The 22,500-nt window shown below is 41.2% G+C and overlaps 2 protein-coding genes across 3 annotated transcripts; both read left to right on the forward strand.

The window, feature by feature from the left end:
* Window positions 1-857: 857 nt before the first annotated feature.
* Window positions 858-8,546, forward strand: LOC310959760 (extracellular serine/threonine protein kinase FAM20C-like; the record flags this gene model as incomplete). Its single annotated transcript, XM_083931219.1, has 10 exons — window positions 858-1,369; window positions 2,450-2,631; window positions 5,071-5,149; window positions 5,307-5,399; window positions 5,649-5,764; window positions 5,896-6,076; window positions 7,101-7,210; window positions 7,445-7,526; window positions 7,997-8,056; window positions 8,291-8,546. The coding sequence occupies 10 exons, from the start codon at window positions 858-860 to the stop codon at window positions 8,544-8,546; spliced, it is 1,671 nt and encodes a 556-aa protein (XP_083787345.1).
* Window positions 8,547-9,428: 882 nt separating this feature from the next.
* On the forward strand, window positions 9,429-22,256 carry LOC310959421 (uncharacterized protein). Of its 2 annotated transcripts, none has more exons than XM_083930755.1 (16): window positions 9,429-9,813; window positions 11,321-11,495; window positions 11,717-11,944; window positions 14,011-14,130; window positions 14,374-14,507; window positions 14,656-14,700; window positions 14,807-14,846; window positions 15,042-15,113; window positions 15,665-15,793; window positions 15,910-16,049; window positions 17,500-17,568; window positions 17,730-17,863; window positions 19,440-19,557; window positions 19,651-19,725; window positions 19,905-20,048; window positions 20,204-22,256. In XM_083930755.1, exons 1-16 carry the CDS (start codon window positions 9,670-9,672, stop codon window positions 20,303-20,305), a joined length of 1,869 nt encoding a protein of 622 aa, XP_083786881.1. In that variant the 5' UTR covers window positions 9,429-9,669; the 3' UTR covers window positions 20,306-22,256. The 2 variants fall into 2 exon arrangements, with proteins under 2 accessions (XP_083786881.1, XP_083786882.1); XM_083930756.1 differs by having other exon boundaries at window positions 9,697-9,813; window positions 11,325-11,495.
* Window positions 22,257-22,500: the final 244 nt, after the last annotated feature.

Below are 22,500 nucleotides of genomic sequence, written 5' to 3' on the forward strand. Positions count from 1 at the left end.
TTGTAACAGCAAAGCTATATGGATGGCAATGTCTGTCTGTCAGCCATGGTCCAGGCTCAAGTATCTCAGCAACTTTGGGATGGATCGATATTATGTTTTTCTGTGACATTCCTGGTCCTTAAGATTAATCTTACCGACTTTGTTGATGCACCAGGACCTCCACATGTGTTGTTTTGAGTGTAACATCTCAACATTGCAGGGTTTGCCATTGCTTTACATTAATGGTGCCCTCTGGAAGAAATGTTGGAAATAAGTTTTGGGATCCCTCCCTTAACTTTTCATTATTAGGTCAAATCGTTTTGACTAAATACCTGAAAACTAACAGGTTCAACCACACCTAATGCTAACATAACTGTAGTCCTCTTACCAAATATTGTGTCTAAAACCATCCCGCGTATTGGGTGTGTTTATAAGGCCTCTTTTGAAGGTGACAAATCACTACTTGGAGTCTGACTCACTGGATGTAGACTGTTGGGGTAAAGCCTGCCATTTCAGCTGCCATTCTCCTCTCCTTACGCTATCTCCGCTATCAATTTTGCTAGGGCACCATTGCTACATCAGGGGCTTATAGCACCGCAACAAGACGACTGTGAGAAAGCAACACAAAAAAGCCAGAATGTTTTTCCCTAATCCCAGAATGTTAACCCATGCAGGCAGACTTTTTTCCAGCTATAATTGACCTTCCTTTGTAAGCAATTTAGTTTTCCAACTGTCATTTTTCTTATTTTGTCCACTCCTGTAGTGGAATGTCACGTCTGAAGGGTTTGCAGGGCTCTGTGGCCTGTTTGGAATTCAAATGTCTCTCTCTCTCTTTCTATTTTGTTGCCTCTCTTTCCTCCAGCATGATAAGACAGAACATGGGCCGATCCACTCGCTCCATCTATCTGGGTCTGGCCTGTCTGTCCCTCGCTCTCCACCTCCTTCTGGCCTTCTTTTGTCTCTCTGTTCTCCAAACAGCATGTGTCCTTCCCACCTCCCCCTCTTCCTCCATTCCAAGAACAGATACTCAGCGTCAGTCCATCTCCCACTCCTCTTCTTCGTCTGCCTCCTCCTCACATAAACTGCCAACAATCCCCCAGAATGAGAAGCATCACAAACTGAATGCCAACACCTTAAACTCTAAAGAGAAACCCTCACTCGGTGATGGCACTGGGAAGGAAAATAAATTGTCTGGAGCTGGAAATGTGATTCAAAAGGTCAAGAGCCGTTTTAAGCTGGAGATGCTGTTTCAGCACCCGCTGTACAACCTGCCACGTCCAGAGCTGCAAGATGATGATTGGCTGCTGAGGGTGAAGACAGATGAACATGCAAGGGATAGAGGGAGTGAGGAAGAGGAGAGGGAAGACTCCATCGACAGTGACAGTCAGTGGTAAGTGAAACAGTTGGAGAAAATGGATCAATCAGTAAGCACAAACAGCAAATGTCCACGGTTCTGCATCTGTATTAAATATCCTCTAAATGATGCATTAACATTGGATTCTCAATGAATTTTTCTTCACAAGGCCGAGGAGTTTGAAAGGCCATTAGTTCCCAGTTTCAGTAAAAAGTTTCAGCTTGCTACAGATGAGATCATAAGCTGTTTTTTAAAATCCATTTTAGTGGCATTGCTCTGTGGATGGCAAGGTCAGTCTGACGGTTGGTCCACCACTTTGCTCCAGACTGAAATATCTCAACAACTACTGGATGGATGTCCATGAAAATCTGTACAGACATCCACAGTGCCCAGAGGAGGAAGCTTACTTACTTTAATAATGCTCTGACTTTTCCTTTATAGTATCCCCATGAGGCCCTGGTTTTCAATAAAAATCACTGGGCCTATTGGATTGCTATAAAATTTGGCACAAGCATTAAACTTTGGTTACCCCCAACATTTTGGTTTATAGCTGCAATATGAATATGTTCCATTATGTGCTATTTAATAAACGTTAGCATTTAACAAAGATAGTTAAAAGTATTCTGTTATGTGCTAGCCCAAATTAAGATGCTAGCATGCTAACATAATAAACAATTGTTTACAATATTCTGTGATTTGCTAATTAGAAAATGTAAAACATGCTAAACTAGGAGTATAGAAAGATGTCTATACTTAAATTTTAGCATGTTAGCATAGTCATTATGAGCATACTGATGTTAGCATTTAGCTCAATGCATCACTGTGCCCAAATACAGCCTCGGTGAGTGCTGTAGACTCTAAGTCTGATTTCAGAATCGACTGTATGCTACAATATACTACTGTTGTCCCACAGTTTAATGAGCTGTTGCATTGCAAAATACATCATGTGTTGCTTTAGTTACTCAAGTGTTTCTTTATATAGAACAAGTAGGTTACATTGTTCTTACACATTTTACCTCTACAGCTTGTTTTATATTTCAGTCTACTTGAAACAAACTCTCCGAACTTCAATTTGACTTAACTCTTCATTGACTACCTCCTCTTCATCCCCTGAAGGCAGAGTGCCAGTGAGGAGGAGGAAGGCTATGACAAAGTCACTTGGACGAGCGATGTGGAGACCCACCCTACTTGGCTACGGTTTCACCTGGGCATCTCTCGCTGGGAGCTGTACGACAGGAAGGATCCCAATCTGGTCCAGCTGACTCACTATTTGGCAACGAAACGTGTCCTTGGTGCTGGTGAGCAAATGAGGGACGCAGGGATAACAGGTTAGAGGATAGAGAGAAGAAAAGACAGAGCCAGGTAAAGCCACAAGAAACAAAGGAGAAATGTTAAGGAGGGTGCACAGTGAAGAAGGTGAAGGTTTTCCAGTGATGTTATTATTCTCCCTTTAATCTTTCTGCTCTTGAAAATACTTCCTGAAGTGTCAGTTAGACAGAATCGCTTTCTCAAAATTCTGTTCTGAGAAAACATACACCTGCACTTATGGTAATGCACTAATGTAGTCATTAACATGTCAAAGCTCTGGTTGGTCTGCAGCACCATATTAAGGGTGATGAAGGATTTTAGTGAAAGAAGACTCATAAGTTTTGAGCAAAGTTGGAGTGTAATTATGTACATTTGCTTAAGTACTGTACTTAAAGAGATATTTTTCCCATTTAAAACTGTGTCATGGCAGTGTGCACAGAGAATAGGCTGTATATAAAGATGGTTTGACAGCTCCCCAAGAGCGATGCCAAAACATCTGGATCACCTCCTGGTGGCTGGCTGCAGTATAGATCATAAGTGCATCTCCCTCTACTCCCTCACACCTAAAATACATTTTTCCCAGAGATGATTGTGTGTAATTTAAGGTAGTTTTAATAAGTTAGTTATTAGTTATTTGATGCTATTAAAGCGCGGTGAAACGTCCTGATTGACAGCTGTGATCGCCTCACGATTGGTCAGGTGCGTGTATGGGCAGGACTCAGGCCACAGAGGGAAGCCAAACACCATATACCTTATATTATCTTATCTTATATAATAATAATAGTAATAATAATAATAATAATAATAATAATAACTATTACACTGTATATAATAATAATAATAATAATAATAATAATAATAATAATAATAATAATAATAATAATAATAATAATAACTATTATTATTATTGTTATTATTATATACAGTGTAGATCAAAACTCATGAATACTTGATTAATTCTGAAATACTGTTTTTTTTTATTGTCCAGAATTTGATAGAATATCCGCTGAGGCTATACCACTGCTGTACTAGCATGTTCAACAAAAACCTTAATTATGTGAACAAAGCAGTGAGTGAAATAAAAGAACAGTAAACATTCTGTCAGAAGAGAAGATTTAAACAGTTTCGGGCTATAGGATTTAAAAATGAACAGGAAGTGTAGAGGCAACAGCTTTGAATGACTTCAGCACATCTGAGCCCAGAGGACATCACTAGTTTCTCACACTGCTCTGGTTTGATCTTGGTCCGTTCTTCTTCAGTCTCTTCCACAGTTCAGTAACTGGAGTGGGTTTTCTAGGCATTAGGGATTTTCCAGAGATTCTCTATGGGGTTATGATCTGGACTCTGGGCTGGACATTTCACTGTTTCAGTATTCTTAGCTTCAAGGAACTGCGTAACCTGTTTTGCAGTGTGACAGGGGCATTGTCATCATGAAAATTGCAGCTGATTACCACACACAAACACACATACATAGGCACACAACCTCACTTGCATCAACTCACGCACATGCTCATTTTGTGTTTACTCATGTCAGACACCCCGTCCCCATCTTTAGCACGTGTCCCCTTCTCCAGCACGCTGCACAATGAATAATTCATTGAGATTTGTGTTATACAGTGAAGATTAAACACTAATCTCAGCTACCGGCTGATTCTTTGTGACTGTGTCATCCCTTTTCTTTCACATTATATATATATTTTAGCATTTGAGTTCAGATTCCTTTTCCTTTAATCAAAGTTATAAACCCGTATTATAAATACATATGAGAGGATTTAGTTTGTATTTCAGGATTTATCTCTTTTGAATTATTTACTGGACTTGCTACTTCAAACATGGCATGCAACAACCAACGCAGTCTCTCCGTCTGGGACCTTAGTGTTGAACACGTTCACTTCAAAGAACACATGCTTTGATTGGGCTCATTCACACCGCCTGGTTGTGTGAAGTGAGGGCGAGGGAGCTTCAGTGTTTCATTTACATATCTCAGTGTTGATAAAAATGAGTTGAAATTATTGGAAAACTAGCCAATGGTAGTCTGAGTTCCTTGTTCATGTGTTGCCAGGGGGGAAACTGCTACCAAACAGTCATCAAAAAGACCTTCAAGATGTCAATTTTTATGTTTCTACATGAATAATGAAGTATGGAGGCATTAAACCGCTGAATGAAATACTGCCAGAAAACGGAAGTACTTTATCCAGGTCTTATTGCAGTAATGTACCAAATGGAGGGTCTAGTGGCAGTTAGTTGTTTAACTATGTAATAAGCCGCCATGTTGTGAAACAGGTGTACACTGCATTAAACATGCCCAATGCAGTACTCATATATAACCCTTACACGTGTCTTTAAAAAAAGAAAAAAAATCCAATATGCAAGTATGTGATGATTTCAGTATTAATATGCACTCCATCTTCTCTCCATGCATCATTCAGTTCAGAAGACAGGAGGTACCCAGCTCAAGCTGCTCATGTCGTTCCCAAACTACGGACAAGCTCTGCTGAAACCCATGAAGTAAGGCGTCGCTTCAATAAATAAACAACCGACTACACACAATATGACTCTTCAGTTATTTACTAGGGGTCACATTTTTCAAGTGAACATCATAACAAACAGGAAATACAGCATCTTGCCTCATGCATTCCTATTTATGTGTGTTTTTGTAACACAGACAACCCAGAGATGCAGAGACGGATGTAAACCTCTTCTACTTCTCAGACTTTGAAAGACACAATGCAGAGATTGCTGCCTTTCACCTTGACAGGTACAGAGCCTTATACTCTCAGCAGGCAGCAGTTGTCCTGCTGGGTGCGCAGAGTGTTCTGTAACCACCACGGCACTGGTCCAACACCGGATTTACTCATTCATGAAGCTACTGCACAGCTCGTAGCATAAAGATAAGAGTAAAGTATGAATGGAAAAGAATAATAGTGTTTCACTCTTCTATTTCTATATCATTCCTTCCATGAACTTATTCCTTTATTTTTGTTGATGCTCTCTTTTGCTTTTTCAGATTGTTGGGCTTCAACAGGATCCCTCCGGTGGTCGGTCGACTCATCAATGTCACCTCAGAGATCAGAGAGATTACCACTGACCACAGGCTGTCTAGGACCTTCTTCATTTCCCCTGGTATGTGTGTGAATGCATTACGGTCCATGCCTACATCCACCTGCACTACTTGGTAACACCAAACATGATCACACACTGTCTATACAAACCGCCCGACAACTAAACTCAAGCTGTCATCTCTCTGACTCTAGTGGGGAACGTGTGTTTTTACGGCCAGTGTGAATACTACTGTTCGACAGAGAACCCAGTGTGCGGTCAGCCACATGTGCTGGAGGTTTCCCTGGCCGCCATGCTGCCTGACCTCACCCTAGCTCCCCGCAGATCCTGGAGGTCACCATGGAGACGCTCCTACAGTCGAACCAGACTTGCGCAGTAGGTGCACTGTCTGATATTTTTTGTTTAAAGGTATCAATGTTGGCATTAAAAGTCACGCCATCACTAATATTTATATATTAATTATTACAAATGATCAATTTGAACAAAACACAGCCCTGTGATAATCACTATCTTTATTTGATCCACTGGCAGGCTAAATATTTGAAACAACTCTGTCTGTTTCAAATTGTAAAGTTTTCTACCTTGTTGCTGTTGGAGTTGTTCCAGTTGAGATGGGTGTATGTAGACTCATGAGTCTTCACTGCCCTCTGGTGGTCAAAATGAAGAAATGCAACACAACATTAAATATGTGGTTAACACATTGTTAGTGTAAAGAATATACTGTAGATGTCAACACTATTACTCATTATTAGTGTAATTATTACAAAAATAAAGGGTAATATCAATACCTTTTAGTGCGCTAAGGTAACATGGCTCACCAATAGTTCAGCTCACAGTCTGTAGTTTCATCCTGCTTTAAAAACAAGCAAACAAACAAACAAACAAACAAAATGATACACAAATTGTGTCAATCTCTGTCCGAGGTTCTGGTCCTGGGACCCCCAGGCAGGGTTGCAGGAGCTGTCCAAGATGCTCACACTGACATGCAGAATTCAATCTGATTGATTTGGAAACAAATGATACAGATATTGCGTCATTACTTGTAACCGTTCTGGCATTTTATCTTAATTTGATCATCTATTTGCATATATCAGGCTGTGTATCCAAACCTGAGCTCATTTTAAGTTGCACCTTCAGAATTGGCCGTCGGTTGGACAAAAGATACGGACGGATATATTGACCCAATATATACTAAGTACCTTCACCCTAATAAACTGTAAACTGTAATCTAAACTACAAAGTGACAGAAGAAGTTTGGATAGTGAGCATGTATGGGCAGCATTAGTCACCATGGCTGAATAGATTTTTTTGAAGAAAACATCCTTACATTCAAACTAAGAATAGTTCTTATAAATGAATGCAATCACCATGGCTTCTTCTTCTGCACTGCTGTTCCCAGGTGGGAGAAGGACCCGGCCTACTGTGACACAGTGAAACAGACGTCTCCTTACAACCACGGAACCAGGCTGGTGGACCTCATAGACATGGCTGTACTGGACTTCCTCATGAGTCAGTCTACATTTCAAATTGACCCGGAAGTCAGTCACTATGCACCGTAATGGGTCGTGCAGGCAGTGTAATTAATGGGGCTTACTGACATATTTGTCCCCCTTTGAAACCGGAGGGAAAACATTCTGATAGCACAATTTTAGCAAACTACAAAAGTATCATGGGATTATCTCCCGTGTTCAGGGTGTTATGAATCATCAGTATATGCTAAATGAATGTGTTTTCTATTCAAAGGCAACATGGACAGGCATCACTATGAGACGTTTGAGAAGTTCGGCAATGAGACTTTTCTGCTGCATCTTGATAATGGACGGGCGTGAGTACCATGAACATCTGCCGCTGACTCGTCAGTTCAGGCAGTTAAAAATGTTAAAAACAATAAAAAAATTATATAGTATAACTCATAACTAACAGCCAAAGTGACTAAAGTAAGATTTTATATATATTGTCTTCTAACTTAAATGTGGGTGGTGTGGTGGTTAGCACTGTCACCTGTCGCCAAGAGGGTTCCTGGTTTGAATCCCGGCTGGGGCCCTTCTGTGTGGGGTTTGCATGTTGTCTGTGTGGGTTTTCTCCGGGTTCTCCGGCTTCCTCCCACAGTCCAAAGACGTGCAGGTGTTAGGTTAATTGAGAATCTAAATTGCCCGTAGGTGTGAATGGGAGTGTGAATGAACCTTGTTTGTCAGCTGGGATCGGCTCCAGCCACCCCTCCCCCCGTGACCCTGATAGGGACAGCGGTTGAAGACGGTTTGGATTGACTGAGATGTTGTTGATGATGTTTTCCAGGTTTGGGCGTCACTCTCGGGATGAGCTGTCTATTCTAGTTCCGTTGGAACAGTGTTGCAGGTAAAACAAAACAAAATAAAGTCTGTTCAAAGATGAGAAATGGGTGAAATACTTTGTAAGAAAGTAGTCATTTGCGAGGTGTAGTACAGAAATCCTTTCATTCCATAAATATTGACACTAAAGGACCAGACATGGTGAGGAAATAAACAAATACAATCTAAATGCTCTTGCAAAATGATGGCTTATTTGGGTGACAATATCCCTTCTGATGTTGCACTTCATTCATGTTTGTAGAATCCGTCGCTCTACCCTCTTCCGCTTGCGTCTCTTGTCCCTCCCTGGCTTCCGTCTGAGCGATGCCATGCGGGAGTCACTCGCCCAGGACCCTCTGGCGGGCGTTGCGCCCCTCCTCTCTGAACCACACCTCTCCGCTTTGGACCGACGCCTCGCAACAGTCCTACAGGTGGTGCAGACCTGTCAGGATCACCACAAAGACGTTATTTACGACGACTTGAAAGGATACGATCAAGACTACGATCAGCCTGGCTGAGGAGACAAAAACAATAAATGATATATTCTGCATATATCTGTGTGGGAATCATTTTGTAACAGTCTGCATATGAATGCATGATCGACGGCACGTGTACCTGCAATATTCACCATTGGTTTCAAATAGAGCGTGCATTAGTTCACACGTAAACAAAAAACTTTTGACGTCAAAATTGCTACATACTTTTCTTTCTGTTCTCCTTTGATCATCTGATATGTAGTATCAGGGGCCAGACCCCAGGTAGGGGACCAGACACACAGGACGACAGTGAGTAGAGAATGTATAAAAACAGGATGGCACCCGCATAGTCTTTTGACCCCTAGAGCGCAATGTGGTCTTGCAATCAATTCAGCTGTGTCAATTTCTATATGTCAATAATATTACTGAACCATACTTTAAAAAAACAGGATTCAGACAGGATTCAAACAGTCAAAACAACCCTGTGAGCACTGTCAAGGAGCGTGTAAGTGTTCAGGCCTACTCTCAAGAATGAGAGACATTAAAAGAGGGAAATGAGGATGTTGGGAGTGGAACAAATTGGCTCATACAAATATTTATTGACAAAGGATCAGGGAAACTATTCAATTATTTGAAAAAAAATAATAATTCAGAAGGTATTATGTTGCTTTTGGGGGCGTTAACAAGTGGTACTTTGGTTGTCACTCCAACATAGCAGGGGGCGGTAATGCATTTAAAGCGGGCTCCCACCAGCAGGGAAATGGAAGGAGTCAGCCAATCGTTGATGCCCCCTGCAGCCTGTGAACAGAACTGCGACTTGCCAACAGAAAAGAAATACTTTCACTTTCCAAACGTCACCGAAATATGAGAGAAGTCCTAGGAAGCAAAGCTCATGCGACACTTTCCTAAGAGGAGGAACTGAGAACACACTTGTGGATATATCTGATCTCTGATCGGACTTCCGCCCACTTTTGAAAATCTGCTACATATTTGATTTTTCTGACAGTGAACTTGTAGGAACTCATTTTTCATTTCACTGTGTCCATATCCTGTTGTTTGCATAGTAAAACAGCGGAGGGAGCCTCTCTAAAGAAGTGCAGTGCTCCGGTCGTGGTCTCTCCGGCCTGGTGTTTCCTCTTTTTGCATAGGAGGTAAATGGTTTCGCATGGACCCGATGGACTGGCTGGAGAATGAGGAACTGCTGCGGTTTTTCCGCCGTCATAAAACCGAAATGTCCTGCATGGAGAAGCCCCACACCTTTCTCAGCCAGCTCAGGGATCACGACCTGGTCCCGGAGGACAGATACAAGGTGAGCTACTGAAGTTGGAACACTATGCATGATTTATCATCATCATCATTATTATATTATTATTATACTGCTATTATTGTTGTTGTTGTTGTTGTTGTTGTTAGTAGTAATATTATTATTATTATTACTACCCCCTTCACCTCCTCACTGTTCCTGTGTGTATGCGCGCCGGGGCGCTGCGAGAGCGGGAAGTCCCTGACTGCGCACCCATAGGCTGCTGTGCACCAACACAACACACACGGTCCTAAGTACATTTACTCAAGTATTGAGTACTTTTTCTTTAAAAATTCAATTTGAGGTACATTTACTTAACTTGAGTATTTCTGTTTCATACTTTCTACTTTACTACATTTCAGAGGGAACTATAGTACTTATGGTGCCTAATTTACCATATTTCTAAGATTTTTCTTTTTCAAAATTAGGCTCAATCTAAGATTTTATTGCAAAATTAATTTTAAAAAAACCATAACCAGCAACACTTTAATTCACTTTAATGCATCTGTAACTATAATCCAGTGATTCAATACATATGACTTTGAAGTAATTTTATTTTAATTTTGATGCTGATACTTTTGCACTTTTGCTTGAGTATGGCTTTGGATGTGTGACGTTAACTTTTACCAAGAGTATTTGATTTCTACAATTTAAAAGCTGATATGATAGTTTATCGACTTTCAATGGAATCCTATCGTATTGAAATCATATATCAAGATATTATGATGCACGGTTATGTTATCAAAACTGATAATAATAAGCACATACTGACACAACATTTACAGATAATCTGATGTGTAATGTGTATATATATATATATATATATACATACATATATTGTTATAGATGATTTATGGCCATATCATCCAGCCCATGTAGTAACTATTATTTAAGTAAGAGATTTGAATACTTCTCCCTCCACTGCTCCTGGGAACCCATGCCACACTTTTGTTGTAGGGTGGGGGGGAACTGAAAACCTGTCAATCAGTCTGGAGAGGCTTCAGTGTGAAGAGGCCTTTGTTAGTTAGCGGCATAGTGTTTGAAATTAAAATTAGCATATCAGAGGTGTGCAAAGTGGGGAATGGGCCTCCCCAGTTGGGCTCCAGACTGTTGGCTCAGTAAATGAAAGTAGCTGCCAAGCTGTCTCGTTTCAAGTCACTCATTGACGTTATCATTTGAGACAATGATTCCAACTCATTCATTGTTGGTCCTGCTTCCTATGGTTTGAGAGATGCACCACTATAGGAGGCAGCGTAAGCAGTGGCCTCTGATAACAGCGAGTATGTGGGCAGTATGAGTGTTAAAAGTCGGGGATCCTTGAGCACTGACTGACCTGATACATACCGGACACTAAAAAGATGTATTTGTTCATTTTGCATGTCACTAGGATTTAGTTAGGAACATCCAAAGACTTGTTACAACCACCCCCGGCCTTCATCTTATGTGAACTGTCTGCCAAGTTAACAGGAGAAATTTAGAACTCTTAATTATCTTGATACTTTCGTGTCCGTAGAAAGTAAGTCGCATGAAGAGTAAAGACAACATGAAGAAAGGTCTTTATGACATTCTGGACTGGCTGGAGGGAAAGCGACCACAGTACATGAAAGAGTTCTGGAGGTGCGTTTTCAAGGAGACCATCATGAACCAGTACCCCACCCTGCGGCTGCTGCGGAACAGCCTCATGGACGGTATGATTCTTTTTCTTTTTCAAAAATTTAAGGATGAAATACCTAGCTCCGCCGCACTGGAAGTTACATAAAGGCAACATGACCAAATGTCACCAAAACAGTGACATTGACAACATGGGATGAGAGGGCACTGGGTTAGAAAATAGGAGTCTTTGACTGTTACTTGTCCATGATGTAAACTCAATATTATCCATACCTGTTGGCATTCATTTAATCTGCAGGGTCTTTCCAGTTTGACCAAATTCCCAAAAGCGTGGAAATGGAAGACACAGACAAGGGGCAAAGTGAGGAACATTCAGAAGATGAGGTGGGAGAGAAGAAGCAAGCGAACTCAGTGAAAAGAAAGAGAAAACAGAAAAGTGTGAATACGTGCAACGAGGAGGAGGACGAGCAGGCCGGTTCATCATCTCAATTGACTCCGAGGAAAAAGCTGAAGAAACCATGCTACTGTAAGTCACCTCCCACCAAGGGTGTGGTAGGTTTTGTTTCAATATTCCTTGTGGCACCAATATGTATTTCTACGCACCAATGGCTCCCTTTTTGGCATGGATTTATGGTGGAGATGTCTTTCTGTATGTAAATGTAAAGGTAAACAAATGTGACAGTTTGGAATATAATGAAGTTTAATGCAGGAAGGCTCTTTATTGTCCTGTTGATCGAAGGCATGACCTAACTGTTACGACCCGGCTCATGGGGAAAGTAAAGCAACATAAACCAGAATGTTTTTTGGTAAAATAGCAACTTCTTTATTTGCAGAATAAAAAAAGAACAGGGAAAAAGGCATGTTGGATGCTGCTCAAATCAAAGAAATAAATATAGCTTAAAGAGGTCTCTCCAAACTGAGAGATAACTATTAGCCACTTCCTAAAAGAATTACCCAATTCAACAATACGAATAGAAAATACAAAATAAGCAGCACCCTCTCAAACCTAGTGTCTCTAACTTCAAAGTGCTACAGGTGTCATGTTGGCCAATTTCCTTACCGCACTTTTAGAGATAACAAAGAAACTCAAAGAGCACTACACACACACAAACACACACCAGGCCAGTTGGTCAAAGACAAAGGGCCAAAATCACAGTGAGGGCAACTATTTAAGCAGAGCTCTTTAAATGTGCATGTGGCACCATTGCACGTCGTTGATACATTCATTTGCTTATAAACCCCTTGAATGGCTCACGTGTTACAGCGAGATTTCTCTTAGTTTTCAAAACTTTCTGCATTATTCAGAGTACACTATAACATATCCCATCTGTGTTCTCTGAGGTTTGGAGAACAAATAGTCATAACATTTTGAGGAAAAAATAATAATATTACCAGAATAAATTTGTGATTTAATCAGAATAAAGTCATATAACAGCGTACTCACACTGTCCTTCTGGCCGGGGCCAAAACCGTTTTTTCAGCTAAAGCCTAGTACCTTTAAGCAGTGTGAGTGCACCCGCTCCACGCACAACTGCGGCCAGCGGGCCGTCCACGGCCCGCTTGAAAGAGGTGTGCTTTAGCGGAGCCGTTTGCACATGTACGAGCACGAGCGTGCGCACGTGTGCGAGCACGAGCACGAGCCTTACGGCACTAGCGTTATGTCCGCCTGTTCGGACATGTAAATAGAAGGAGGGACCATGCGCGGACATTTAACAACAACAACAACAATGGCGGTGAAAGGTTTATGTTGGTGTGATGCGGAGGTGGAGTGTTTACTGCAGATTTGGTCGGATAAAAATATTCAAAAACAGTCGACAAGACGCACAAAAACTCAGAGGTCTGTGGAAAGATTTGTAAACAAAGCCACACACACGCGATCAATGCGTGTGACGTGTTACGGCGTGATGGCGTATGGACAGCAAGAAGCATTGGCCGGCCCTGGCAGTGTGAGTACAAACGGGGCTGGGGCGCGGGGGGGAGAGGGAGGGGGGACAAGTACCCTAAAGTCCGGGTCGCGGTACGGAAGGACAGTGTGAGTATCCCTCTCAACTTGTCAACTAGTCTTGTCGACTGTTTTTGAAAATTTTCATCCGACCAAATCTGCAGTAAACACAACGTGAACCTTTCACCGCCATTGTTGTTGTTGTTAAATGTCCGCGCATGGTCCGTCCTTCTATTTACATGTCCGAACAGGCGGACATAACACTATTGCCGTAGGGCTCGTGCTCGTGCTCGCGCACGTGCGCACGCTCGGGCTCGTACATGTGCAAACGGCTCCGCTAAAGCACACCTCTTTCAAGCGGGCCGTGGACGGTCCGCTGGCCGCAGTTATGCGCGGAGCGGGTGCACTCACACTGCTTAAAGGTACTAGGCTTTAGCTGAAAAAACGGTTTTGGCCCCGGCCAGAAGGACAGTGTGAGTACGCTCTTAGATAATGTTCACTTAAGTATCGGTAGGGACATATTTGTCCTCCCATATTACTTGAAGTGAAGGTTTGCTGGAAAGTGCACGACAACTCCGTAAGTTATGCTTCTCTTAAGAAAGTTTTTCATTTGGAACAAAGAAGTCAAAATATTTCCTTCCGCTTTCCAGACTTTCCGGTGAAGAAAGGACAGAAGAACGACATTTGGACCTGGCCCATCTATAAGCACCAGCTGCCTGTGACCTGTGGAGACAAGGAGGGAACACTGAACAGACACGGACTGGCTAAAGGTAAGTAAAACTGTTACGATGACTGAAGTATCTGATTATGAAAAGAAAGACTTTTGTCATTCTTCTTTCCAAAAAGTAAAGGTAAATACTGAAAAGGGTGATGTGGGATCAGGTTTAATATGAAAGCATTCCAAAATTCAACTTCTGACATCTGAGTCTGACAGGAGAGAGATAGTGACATATGTTGGTCATCGCAGCAGATGGATAATGATTGACACAACCCCAATCCTCTGAATGTTACAGGAGAGAAGTGCATTGTGGTTCAGAAACAGTGGTTTACTCCCAGTGGATTTGAGAGGTTTGCAGGGAAGACGAAAAGCAAGAACTGGAAGTTGAGCATTCGATGTAAGGGCATCCCCCTGGCAAAACTTATAGAGGTTTGTCATTTTTGTATTTTAGACTACACACGGAACAACACTGTGACAATGCTTTCTCTTCTTTCTTTTTTTTGACATGCTAGTGTCATTAGATAATTTCACACAGTGTGTTGTGGAAATCATGTTATTATCTTTATTTTAACTGCAGGAAGGTCACCTGAAAGCAGCAAAGTACTTTAGAGGGTGTAAAAAGGTAAGAAGAGAAACTGGTGAAAGAACATGAATCAATAAATTATCTGATGTATCGTTTTGTAAGCGATCATTATCTGAGCAATATCCTTTTTTTTTCTTCCTACTAGACCAAGAAGTCACTGTCCCCCTCTGATCATTTGACCACAGGTTTGTTGTCTCGGTGCAAAAAACTGTATATAGAAAACTACAGGAGTGTACATCGAGTACTTTTGATTGATTATGAGAGAGCACTGCATACCAGTAGGCGATTTCAAGATCTAATCCAGTTTTTTTTAATCTATTTCCACATCTATGAAATTGACAGTTTCAAAATTACATATTTCTCCCTTCTCACTTTTTTAGTGTCTGAAGGAGAAGATGATGAAGATGAGGACTGTGAACAGGACCGCACAGAAAGTTCCACAGATGACACAGGTGCCGGTTTCTACAAAGTGATATTCAGGGTTGAAACACGTTATGGCAATAATAGAAATGATCTTATGGCGCACTCACACTGTCCATCCGTACCGTTCCCAAACAGGTTCCACGGGTAAAGTCTAGTTCGTTTGACCAGTGTGAGTGCAACATTTAAAACAATGGTTTCACGTTGGTGTGATGCGAAGGTGGAGTGTTTACTGCAGATTTGGTCGGATGAAAATATTCAAAAATAGTCGGACAAGACGCACAAAAACGCCGAGGTCTATGGAAAGATTTGTAAACAAAGCGACGCATCGCGATGACATCATCAATGGGTGTGACGTGTTACTGCGTGATGACGTATGGGCAGGCAAGAAGCATTCGCGCGAGGCCCAGGCAGTGTGAGTACAAACGGGACTGGCCCGCGGGGGGAGAGGGAGGGGGGGACAAGTACCCTAAAGCACGGGGCACGGTACGGATGGACAGTGTGAGTGCGCCCTTAGCTGCATGTCCTACCCCAGTATTATGGGTTCAATAGCTTTCATGCTTTCCACATGTGTCCATTACAGATGAAGAAGGAGAGGCTGAGGAACAGAATGAGCAGGAGCCAGAAGCAATTCATGACAGTGGCAAGGAGGTGTTCAAAGTCACATGCGGGGCTGTGGCTGGGATCTTATACAAAAAACGATTTGCATCAGGTAACTACAGTATATCTTACTATACAAGCTAAGTATGTGTAATGAACAGTGTGATAAAATTAATACTAACCAGCTGAACCTATTAAAATGTGTCTCCTCTAAACTTTCACCACCAGGGACTCTGGGGAAGAGTATTCGTACTGAGAGGAGCTGGATGAGCCCAGTGGAGTTCGTAGGTGAGGCATCACTTCAGGCAGATGCCTCCTGGAGGAAAGACATCGAGTATGAAGGGGAGCCACTCAGTGTCCTCATAGAGGTAACCGGGGTCAGGGTGGTGTGTGCATCTGTGCATCTTTGTGTATTGTGTGATGCAATCTGTAGGAAAGAAAGTATTACTCCTTAAGTTCCGAGACACGTCCAACCCAACATAAAATAACTAGCGACGACAAAGGCTGACTGCTTCATCGCCTCATGTCGCCTTTTTCTTGGGGCAGTTCCAGGTGTCTCAAACTGATCCAGTAAAGGGCCGCTGTGGCTGCAGGTTTTCATTCCAACCAAGCAAGAAAACGCCTGACTAGACTTATTCAACCAACTGAATCGCCTTCACACAGTTGGATTTGTTGGATCAGGTGTGTTCTTGCGGCCCTTTACTGGATCAGTTTGAGACACTTAAACTACAGCCAACTAGCACTAACTTATGTTAGAGGTAATAACTCTCCTTACCAGCTAGCTGCGCTAGTCTGTATTCGTCATTAAAAAAGGGAAACTGGAAGATCAACAGGATGGATTAAACCCATGTCGAGAGAACAATTACATTTACCATGAGCTAGCAAATAATAAGAGAAGAGCACAATGGCCGAAAAAAATAATCTTACCTAATATAGCAAGTTAGTTTTCAATCTCCTGCCCTCTTGCTTTTAGTTGTTTGTTTACCTTCCTTGCTTGTGTTTCTCTTCTTGTGCACTAATTTGCTTAAACTGCCAATAAACGGGAAAAGACGCTAGTTAGCTAGTTAGCACATTGACAAGACAACCCGATGTTGAAAGAACAAATTATATTTACTGTGCTCTAAAGAACAGTAACAGAAACAACAACAAACATTAATATTATACTGTATTTATGTATTCTTTGGCACTAGATTACATCTATATTGAATCCAGTGTAGAAATGGCAGACTCCGCCACTATCAAACATCAATACTGTATAGATAGATAATTACATTACATTACATTTAGCTGAGGCTTTTAAGCACAGGGAGCAATTTGGGGGTTCAGTGTCTTGCCCACGGACACTTCGACATGTGGACCAGAGGAGCCGGGGGAGCCGGGAATCGAACTACTGATCTTAAGTATAGGGGAACACCCTCTCTACCCCCTGAGACACAGTATAAAAACTAAGAAAATAGAACAAAAATATGGGGATAATTCATTTAAAATAAATAAATAAATACTGTCATCTGATTAATAATCATATATAGAGTATGTTTACACAGGTTTAGTCAACTGTGGCAAATGATGAACGTCAATATGACGTCCAAGTTGGGTCAGAGTTGGACGTCCAAATGGTGGACCTAGTTTGGATGTTGTATAGATGCCCAGAATTGGTTGTACGAGGTGCACGTCTGCCTGACATGATGTATTTCATAAAATGAAACGAGTGTCAGCTCTAAAAATGATAGGGAAGGTAATGAGAAAGCCACACGATCAAGCCTACATTACCTTAACTATGAAACAAAGAGGAAGACACTGTTGATTTGTCTATTTCAGGCAAACATCTTGAGGATCCACTCACTGCTGTGTAAATGCAGACTGTGCAAGCCAGATAGTATTGACAGGGTAAGTTTGTTCCAGCAGCATGCTGATGTTACAGTGATGTTAATACAAAACCAGTGTCTCTCACAATGCAGTTACAGTTACAGCTTCAGTACAAGTCTCTCAGTTGCAACATGTAATTGTACTGTGAGTGATCATTTGCCGTTGTGTCTGTCTTGGCGCAGGAGAATCAGAAAAACGATGATGAGTGTTCCATCTGTAAGAGTGGAGAAGAAGAAGAGTTGGTGGTGTGCGATCACTGCCCTCGCTCCTTCCACCAGAAATGTCACCTGCCTCATGTAGAAGACGCCATGTTAGGGTGAGCTTGGATCCAATTAGGAGACAACTGAGACATGTGTCAAACAAAATGTTGCTGTTTTTTCTTTTATGTGATATCAGTTGTCTGTGAGTCATGTGTTTTGAGCTAAACTAAAAGTGATATCTATCAATATTTACTTTTGTAATGACATTGTAATGCTGTTCACTTAATCTACTTTATTTTGGTGGAATTAACACGTGAGAGGTATTGTTTAATTATTGGTATTGAAAATGATCACCTGACTACAGTTCTCTTGAGCTGTATATGATCAATTTAGCTTCTTTTAGCTCATTTTTGTATCACTTTTCTATTTTAGTTCAGTGTCATCAGTATCATTGCCAATCTTTTTTAGTGGAAATATTCTGATAAACTGACTGTTCACTGAATAAACCTGCTCAGCATCAAACAACAGACCGACTCAATCAGCAACTAGCTGGTGAATGTAGTGGAACGCTTAGCAGCTAAAGAGCCAGATATGGCTCTCAGGAGTTGGTGGAGACCAAAACAGAGTTAAAAGGGAGCAAATATTGGACTCACATCCATCATCTGGCAAAAGATCAAAATTAGCCATCAACTTTGTATGGTGATAATATATAAATGTTATAATATATCATGTGTTTAGAGCTTGTAATGCTGCTCCCAAATGGGCAAAACCAGTTTATCGATGTTCAAGTTTTAATTTATTCCAGCTGCATGAATCTTGTTTCACTCATTAACAGTGGAGGTAGGCAGAGCATCAGCATCAGTGGAATCAGGAGAAAATAGCTGTTTGCTGCATTATTAAAGTGTAATTTCGGCGTATTTGCATCCCATGGTCTTTTCTGCATGAATATATGTACATCTACATAAATAAGCCATTGAGAGAGTTTTTTTTCTTTGATCACCGAGTCGCTAGCAGCCAGACATAGCTAACACTGAGCTCGGGGCAGAGTACTGAACCATCCAAAACGGCTCTTTTTAACCACTAATTTTACTCAAACTAGCAACAAACCTTTGCAGTAGCATGATAAGAGTCTCTACACATAAAACAAAGCACCAACAATGTAGTTAGCGAACCCAGAGTTTTTTTTAAAAAGTCGGTTTTACAATGCTACAAGCTTTAGCAGCCGGCTACATCCATATTGAGAGGCAGTCCATACAAATCGATTACCAAATGCACTGGAGTTCAGTTCAAGGAGGAAAGTATTGAACTGGACTCGAGCTAATCAGTGTTAGCCATGTCTGGCTGTTAGCGACTCCGGGATTTCTCTGTTAATAGGTGATCAATGAAAAAAACTGTCTCAATGGCTTATTTGATGTATATTCATGCCGAAAAAGACCTTGGGATGCAAATACGCCTTAACTACACTTTAATGCCCTGAATGTTAGGTACAGCTCCTTTAAATGACAAACTATACAAACCAAGTTAATACATTCATATACTACCTAAATATAATACTGTGTTACATTAGTCTTGTGTCAATGTGATTAACTTGGTTACATTGAAATCAAATAGAGGGGCTGTGTTCTTTTCAAGATTAATAATGGTCACACCTCATATATTCATATATATTTTGTTTGTGTTTGTTGTGTGCAGGGATGAGAGACGATGGATGTGCACATTCTGTGTATTCAGAACCAATAGAGAGTGGCTTTACTTGGATAAGATGGAAAGAGAAGCAGCAGTGTCTCGCCAAATATCCAAAGGCACGCTGGTGAGTACACTGTCTGATACTCTTCCTTTGCATTGTAATACCTGTCTCTCTGCCACACCACTGTCTCTTATCGCTCTTGTCTTACTTTCACAGCAATGCCAGTATCTCCTTCTGTATCTGTGTAGTGCTGATGAGGAACAACTGTTTGCTACAAACCCATGCCTCTATGTGAGTATTTTTATTCACGAAAGATAGCACATATAAAGTACACTTAATATAATCTTGCTACTGAAGGAGTCACACCACTTTCAGGTCTTTGCTTATGGTAGTCTGAAATCGATGTAAACAAAACACAAAGGTGTCGCAGAGAGTCGAGTGTTTCAATCATTTCTGTGTGGCACCCGCAGTTGAATGACTACTCCACTGTGATCAAGACTCCCATGTGGCTGGGTAATATTGGGGACAAACTACAGAAGAATGTCTGCCAGACTGTCGGAGAGTTTGTGTCCGACGTCCAGCTCATTTTCACCAACTGTGCTTCATACAACCGAGTAAGAAACAGTGTCACTTAAAACCTCTAGATGACTTTGATGGTTATGACTTTTCATCATCAACACATGTGATGCTAAGAGGTTTTCCTCATCAGTTCGCATTATTACTTTTTTAGACGTATTACAGTGACAAATATTGTTGTGCTCTTTTGCAGAAAAATCCTGAATTCCTCGCCAAGGGCAACAGGCTGAAGGACTTATTTGACGAAGAATTTAGGAATGTGTTCAACATCAGTGAACAGGCTGTAGACGCATAAACGGTCCTCAGTTTTCAAAATCAGTACCTACAAGGAACATGTTAATAATGTGTAAATAGACCTGTTGTATATATCTTTTTGACAGGCAGGAAGCTCAAATAATTTTTATTCGGACCAAATAAAACGATTAGTCAGACTTTTATCAGAAATATATGAGGATTGAATATTGATGCGTTGTAACACCTGGTGGATTTCTTTTACATTTTAGTGTGCAATACGTGTATTAAGATCATTTTAAGATTACAAAGGAAAAGTGTGAAAGTGCCAGAGCGGTAAGAATAGCTTAAAGTCATGATCTTTTTTAATTAAGCTTGATTTCCTTTAATACAAGATTTTGTACAACGGAGGCAAAGCATTTTAGATCACTCATCACTCATCTTCATCCGCTTATCCGGGGTCGGGTCGCGGGGGCAGCAGCTCTAGCAGGGGACCCCAAACTTCCCTTTCCCGGGCCACATTAACCTGCTCTAACTGGGGGATCCCGAGGCGTTCCCAGACCAGTGTGGAGATATAATCTCTCCACCTAGTCCTGGGTCTTCCCCGAGGCCTCCTCCCAGCTGGACGTGCCTGGAACACCTCCCTAGGGAGGCACCATGGGGGCATCCTTACCAGATGCCCAAACCACCTCAACTGGCTCCTTTCAACGCAAAGGAGCAGCGGCTCTACTCTGAGTTCCACACGGATTGCTGAACTTCTCACCCTATCTCTAAGGGAGACTCCATGAAAATCAGGAACAGGATTGGTGACAAAGCCGTCCCTGGCGAAGGCCAACCCCCACTGGGAACGAATCCGACTTACTGCCGAGGATCCGGACACAGCTCTCGCTTTAGGTGTACGGAGATTGGATGGCCCACAGAAGTGTCCCCCTCACCCCATACTCCCGTAGCACCTCCCACAGTATCTCCCGAGGGACCCGGTCATATGCCTTCTCCAGATCCACAAAGCACTTGTAGACTGGATGGGCACACTCCCAGGCCCCCTCCAGGATCTTTGCAAGAGTGAAGAGCTGGTCCGTTGTTCCACATCCAGGACGGAATCCGCATTGTTCCTCTTCAATCTGAGCTTCGACTATAGGACGAACCCTCCTTTCCAGCACCTTGGAGTCAACTTCACCAGGGAGGCTGAGTAGTGTGATACTTTAGATGAGTATTAATATCTAAAAATTAAGGAAATTAATTTCCTGTATGTTGCTCCTAACATTATTTTTGTCACACCACATGAGAAGGGGTTTAAATGTATTATGAATGTAATAGTATTGAAAAAGTAAGTATTTGACTTTAAAACGTTTGCATCATGCAAGACATCTGGATTGCCATGTCAATTTGCAATATTTAAAGTCTGATTCATTTGCACTCTCTTTCTGTCTCCATCTCTATGATCTGTTGATAGTGGATGTTTTTTAAAATAAAATGTTCGTTTGTGCATCTTTAATGATATCGCCCATCTTTAAGGTTAGATCTATAATCCGAAATGTAAACGAAAATACTGACACTTGCTATACCACCTCCACTGTGACTGGTGGGTCTTTTACACGGCATGCAATGAAACCTATACGTTTTGTTATGGTTACAAACAGTCAAAATGATGGGAATATATATTTATACTAAATGTACAGAGTGGGTCGCATGGAGGTAAAATCATGATAATTCTCATTTTGAAGCTTTATTGTTTACTCTTTTTTTCATCAACTTTATTATTGATTTACAAAATACACTAAGTGCATCAAACCATATGAGTATCACATTAACAACAATTGGATGACAAATAGACGTAACAACAAAATAAATACATACAAAAATAGAGAAAAAATAATGATAAGAATGAATGAAAAGTAAAATACGCCAGGGGACATGAACAATGAACATTACATTGGATTAAAGATATTAAAGTGGGAGCATCAATGTATAGTTTTGATAGCTTTCTTGTTATTAGCATAGGATACAGACTTGAAATACACCTCCAGTTATTTCATGAGAACACAAAAATGGGTTTTACTTTGGCAAATTTACACTTGTGCATGTAAAACGAATTAAAATCAGATGAATTAAAAAAATGTTCTAAGCTTCATTGTCTGTTATTACTTTCTGTAAATTTAAATTTGTGATTTTTCTAATATATATTTAGTCTGTATAATATTTGTTGCTTGTATATCCGGAGTTTTGTAACAAAAATATTTCCCCCCTGGGAATAAATAG

This window comes from Echiichthys vipera (assembly GCF_963691815.1).
Source record: "Echiichthys vipera genome assembly, chromosome: 17".
In the NCBI taxonomy this organism is placed as follows: Eukaryota; Metazoa; Chordata; class Actinopteri; order Perciformes; family Trachinidae; genus Echiichthys; species Echiichthys vipera.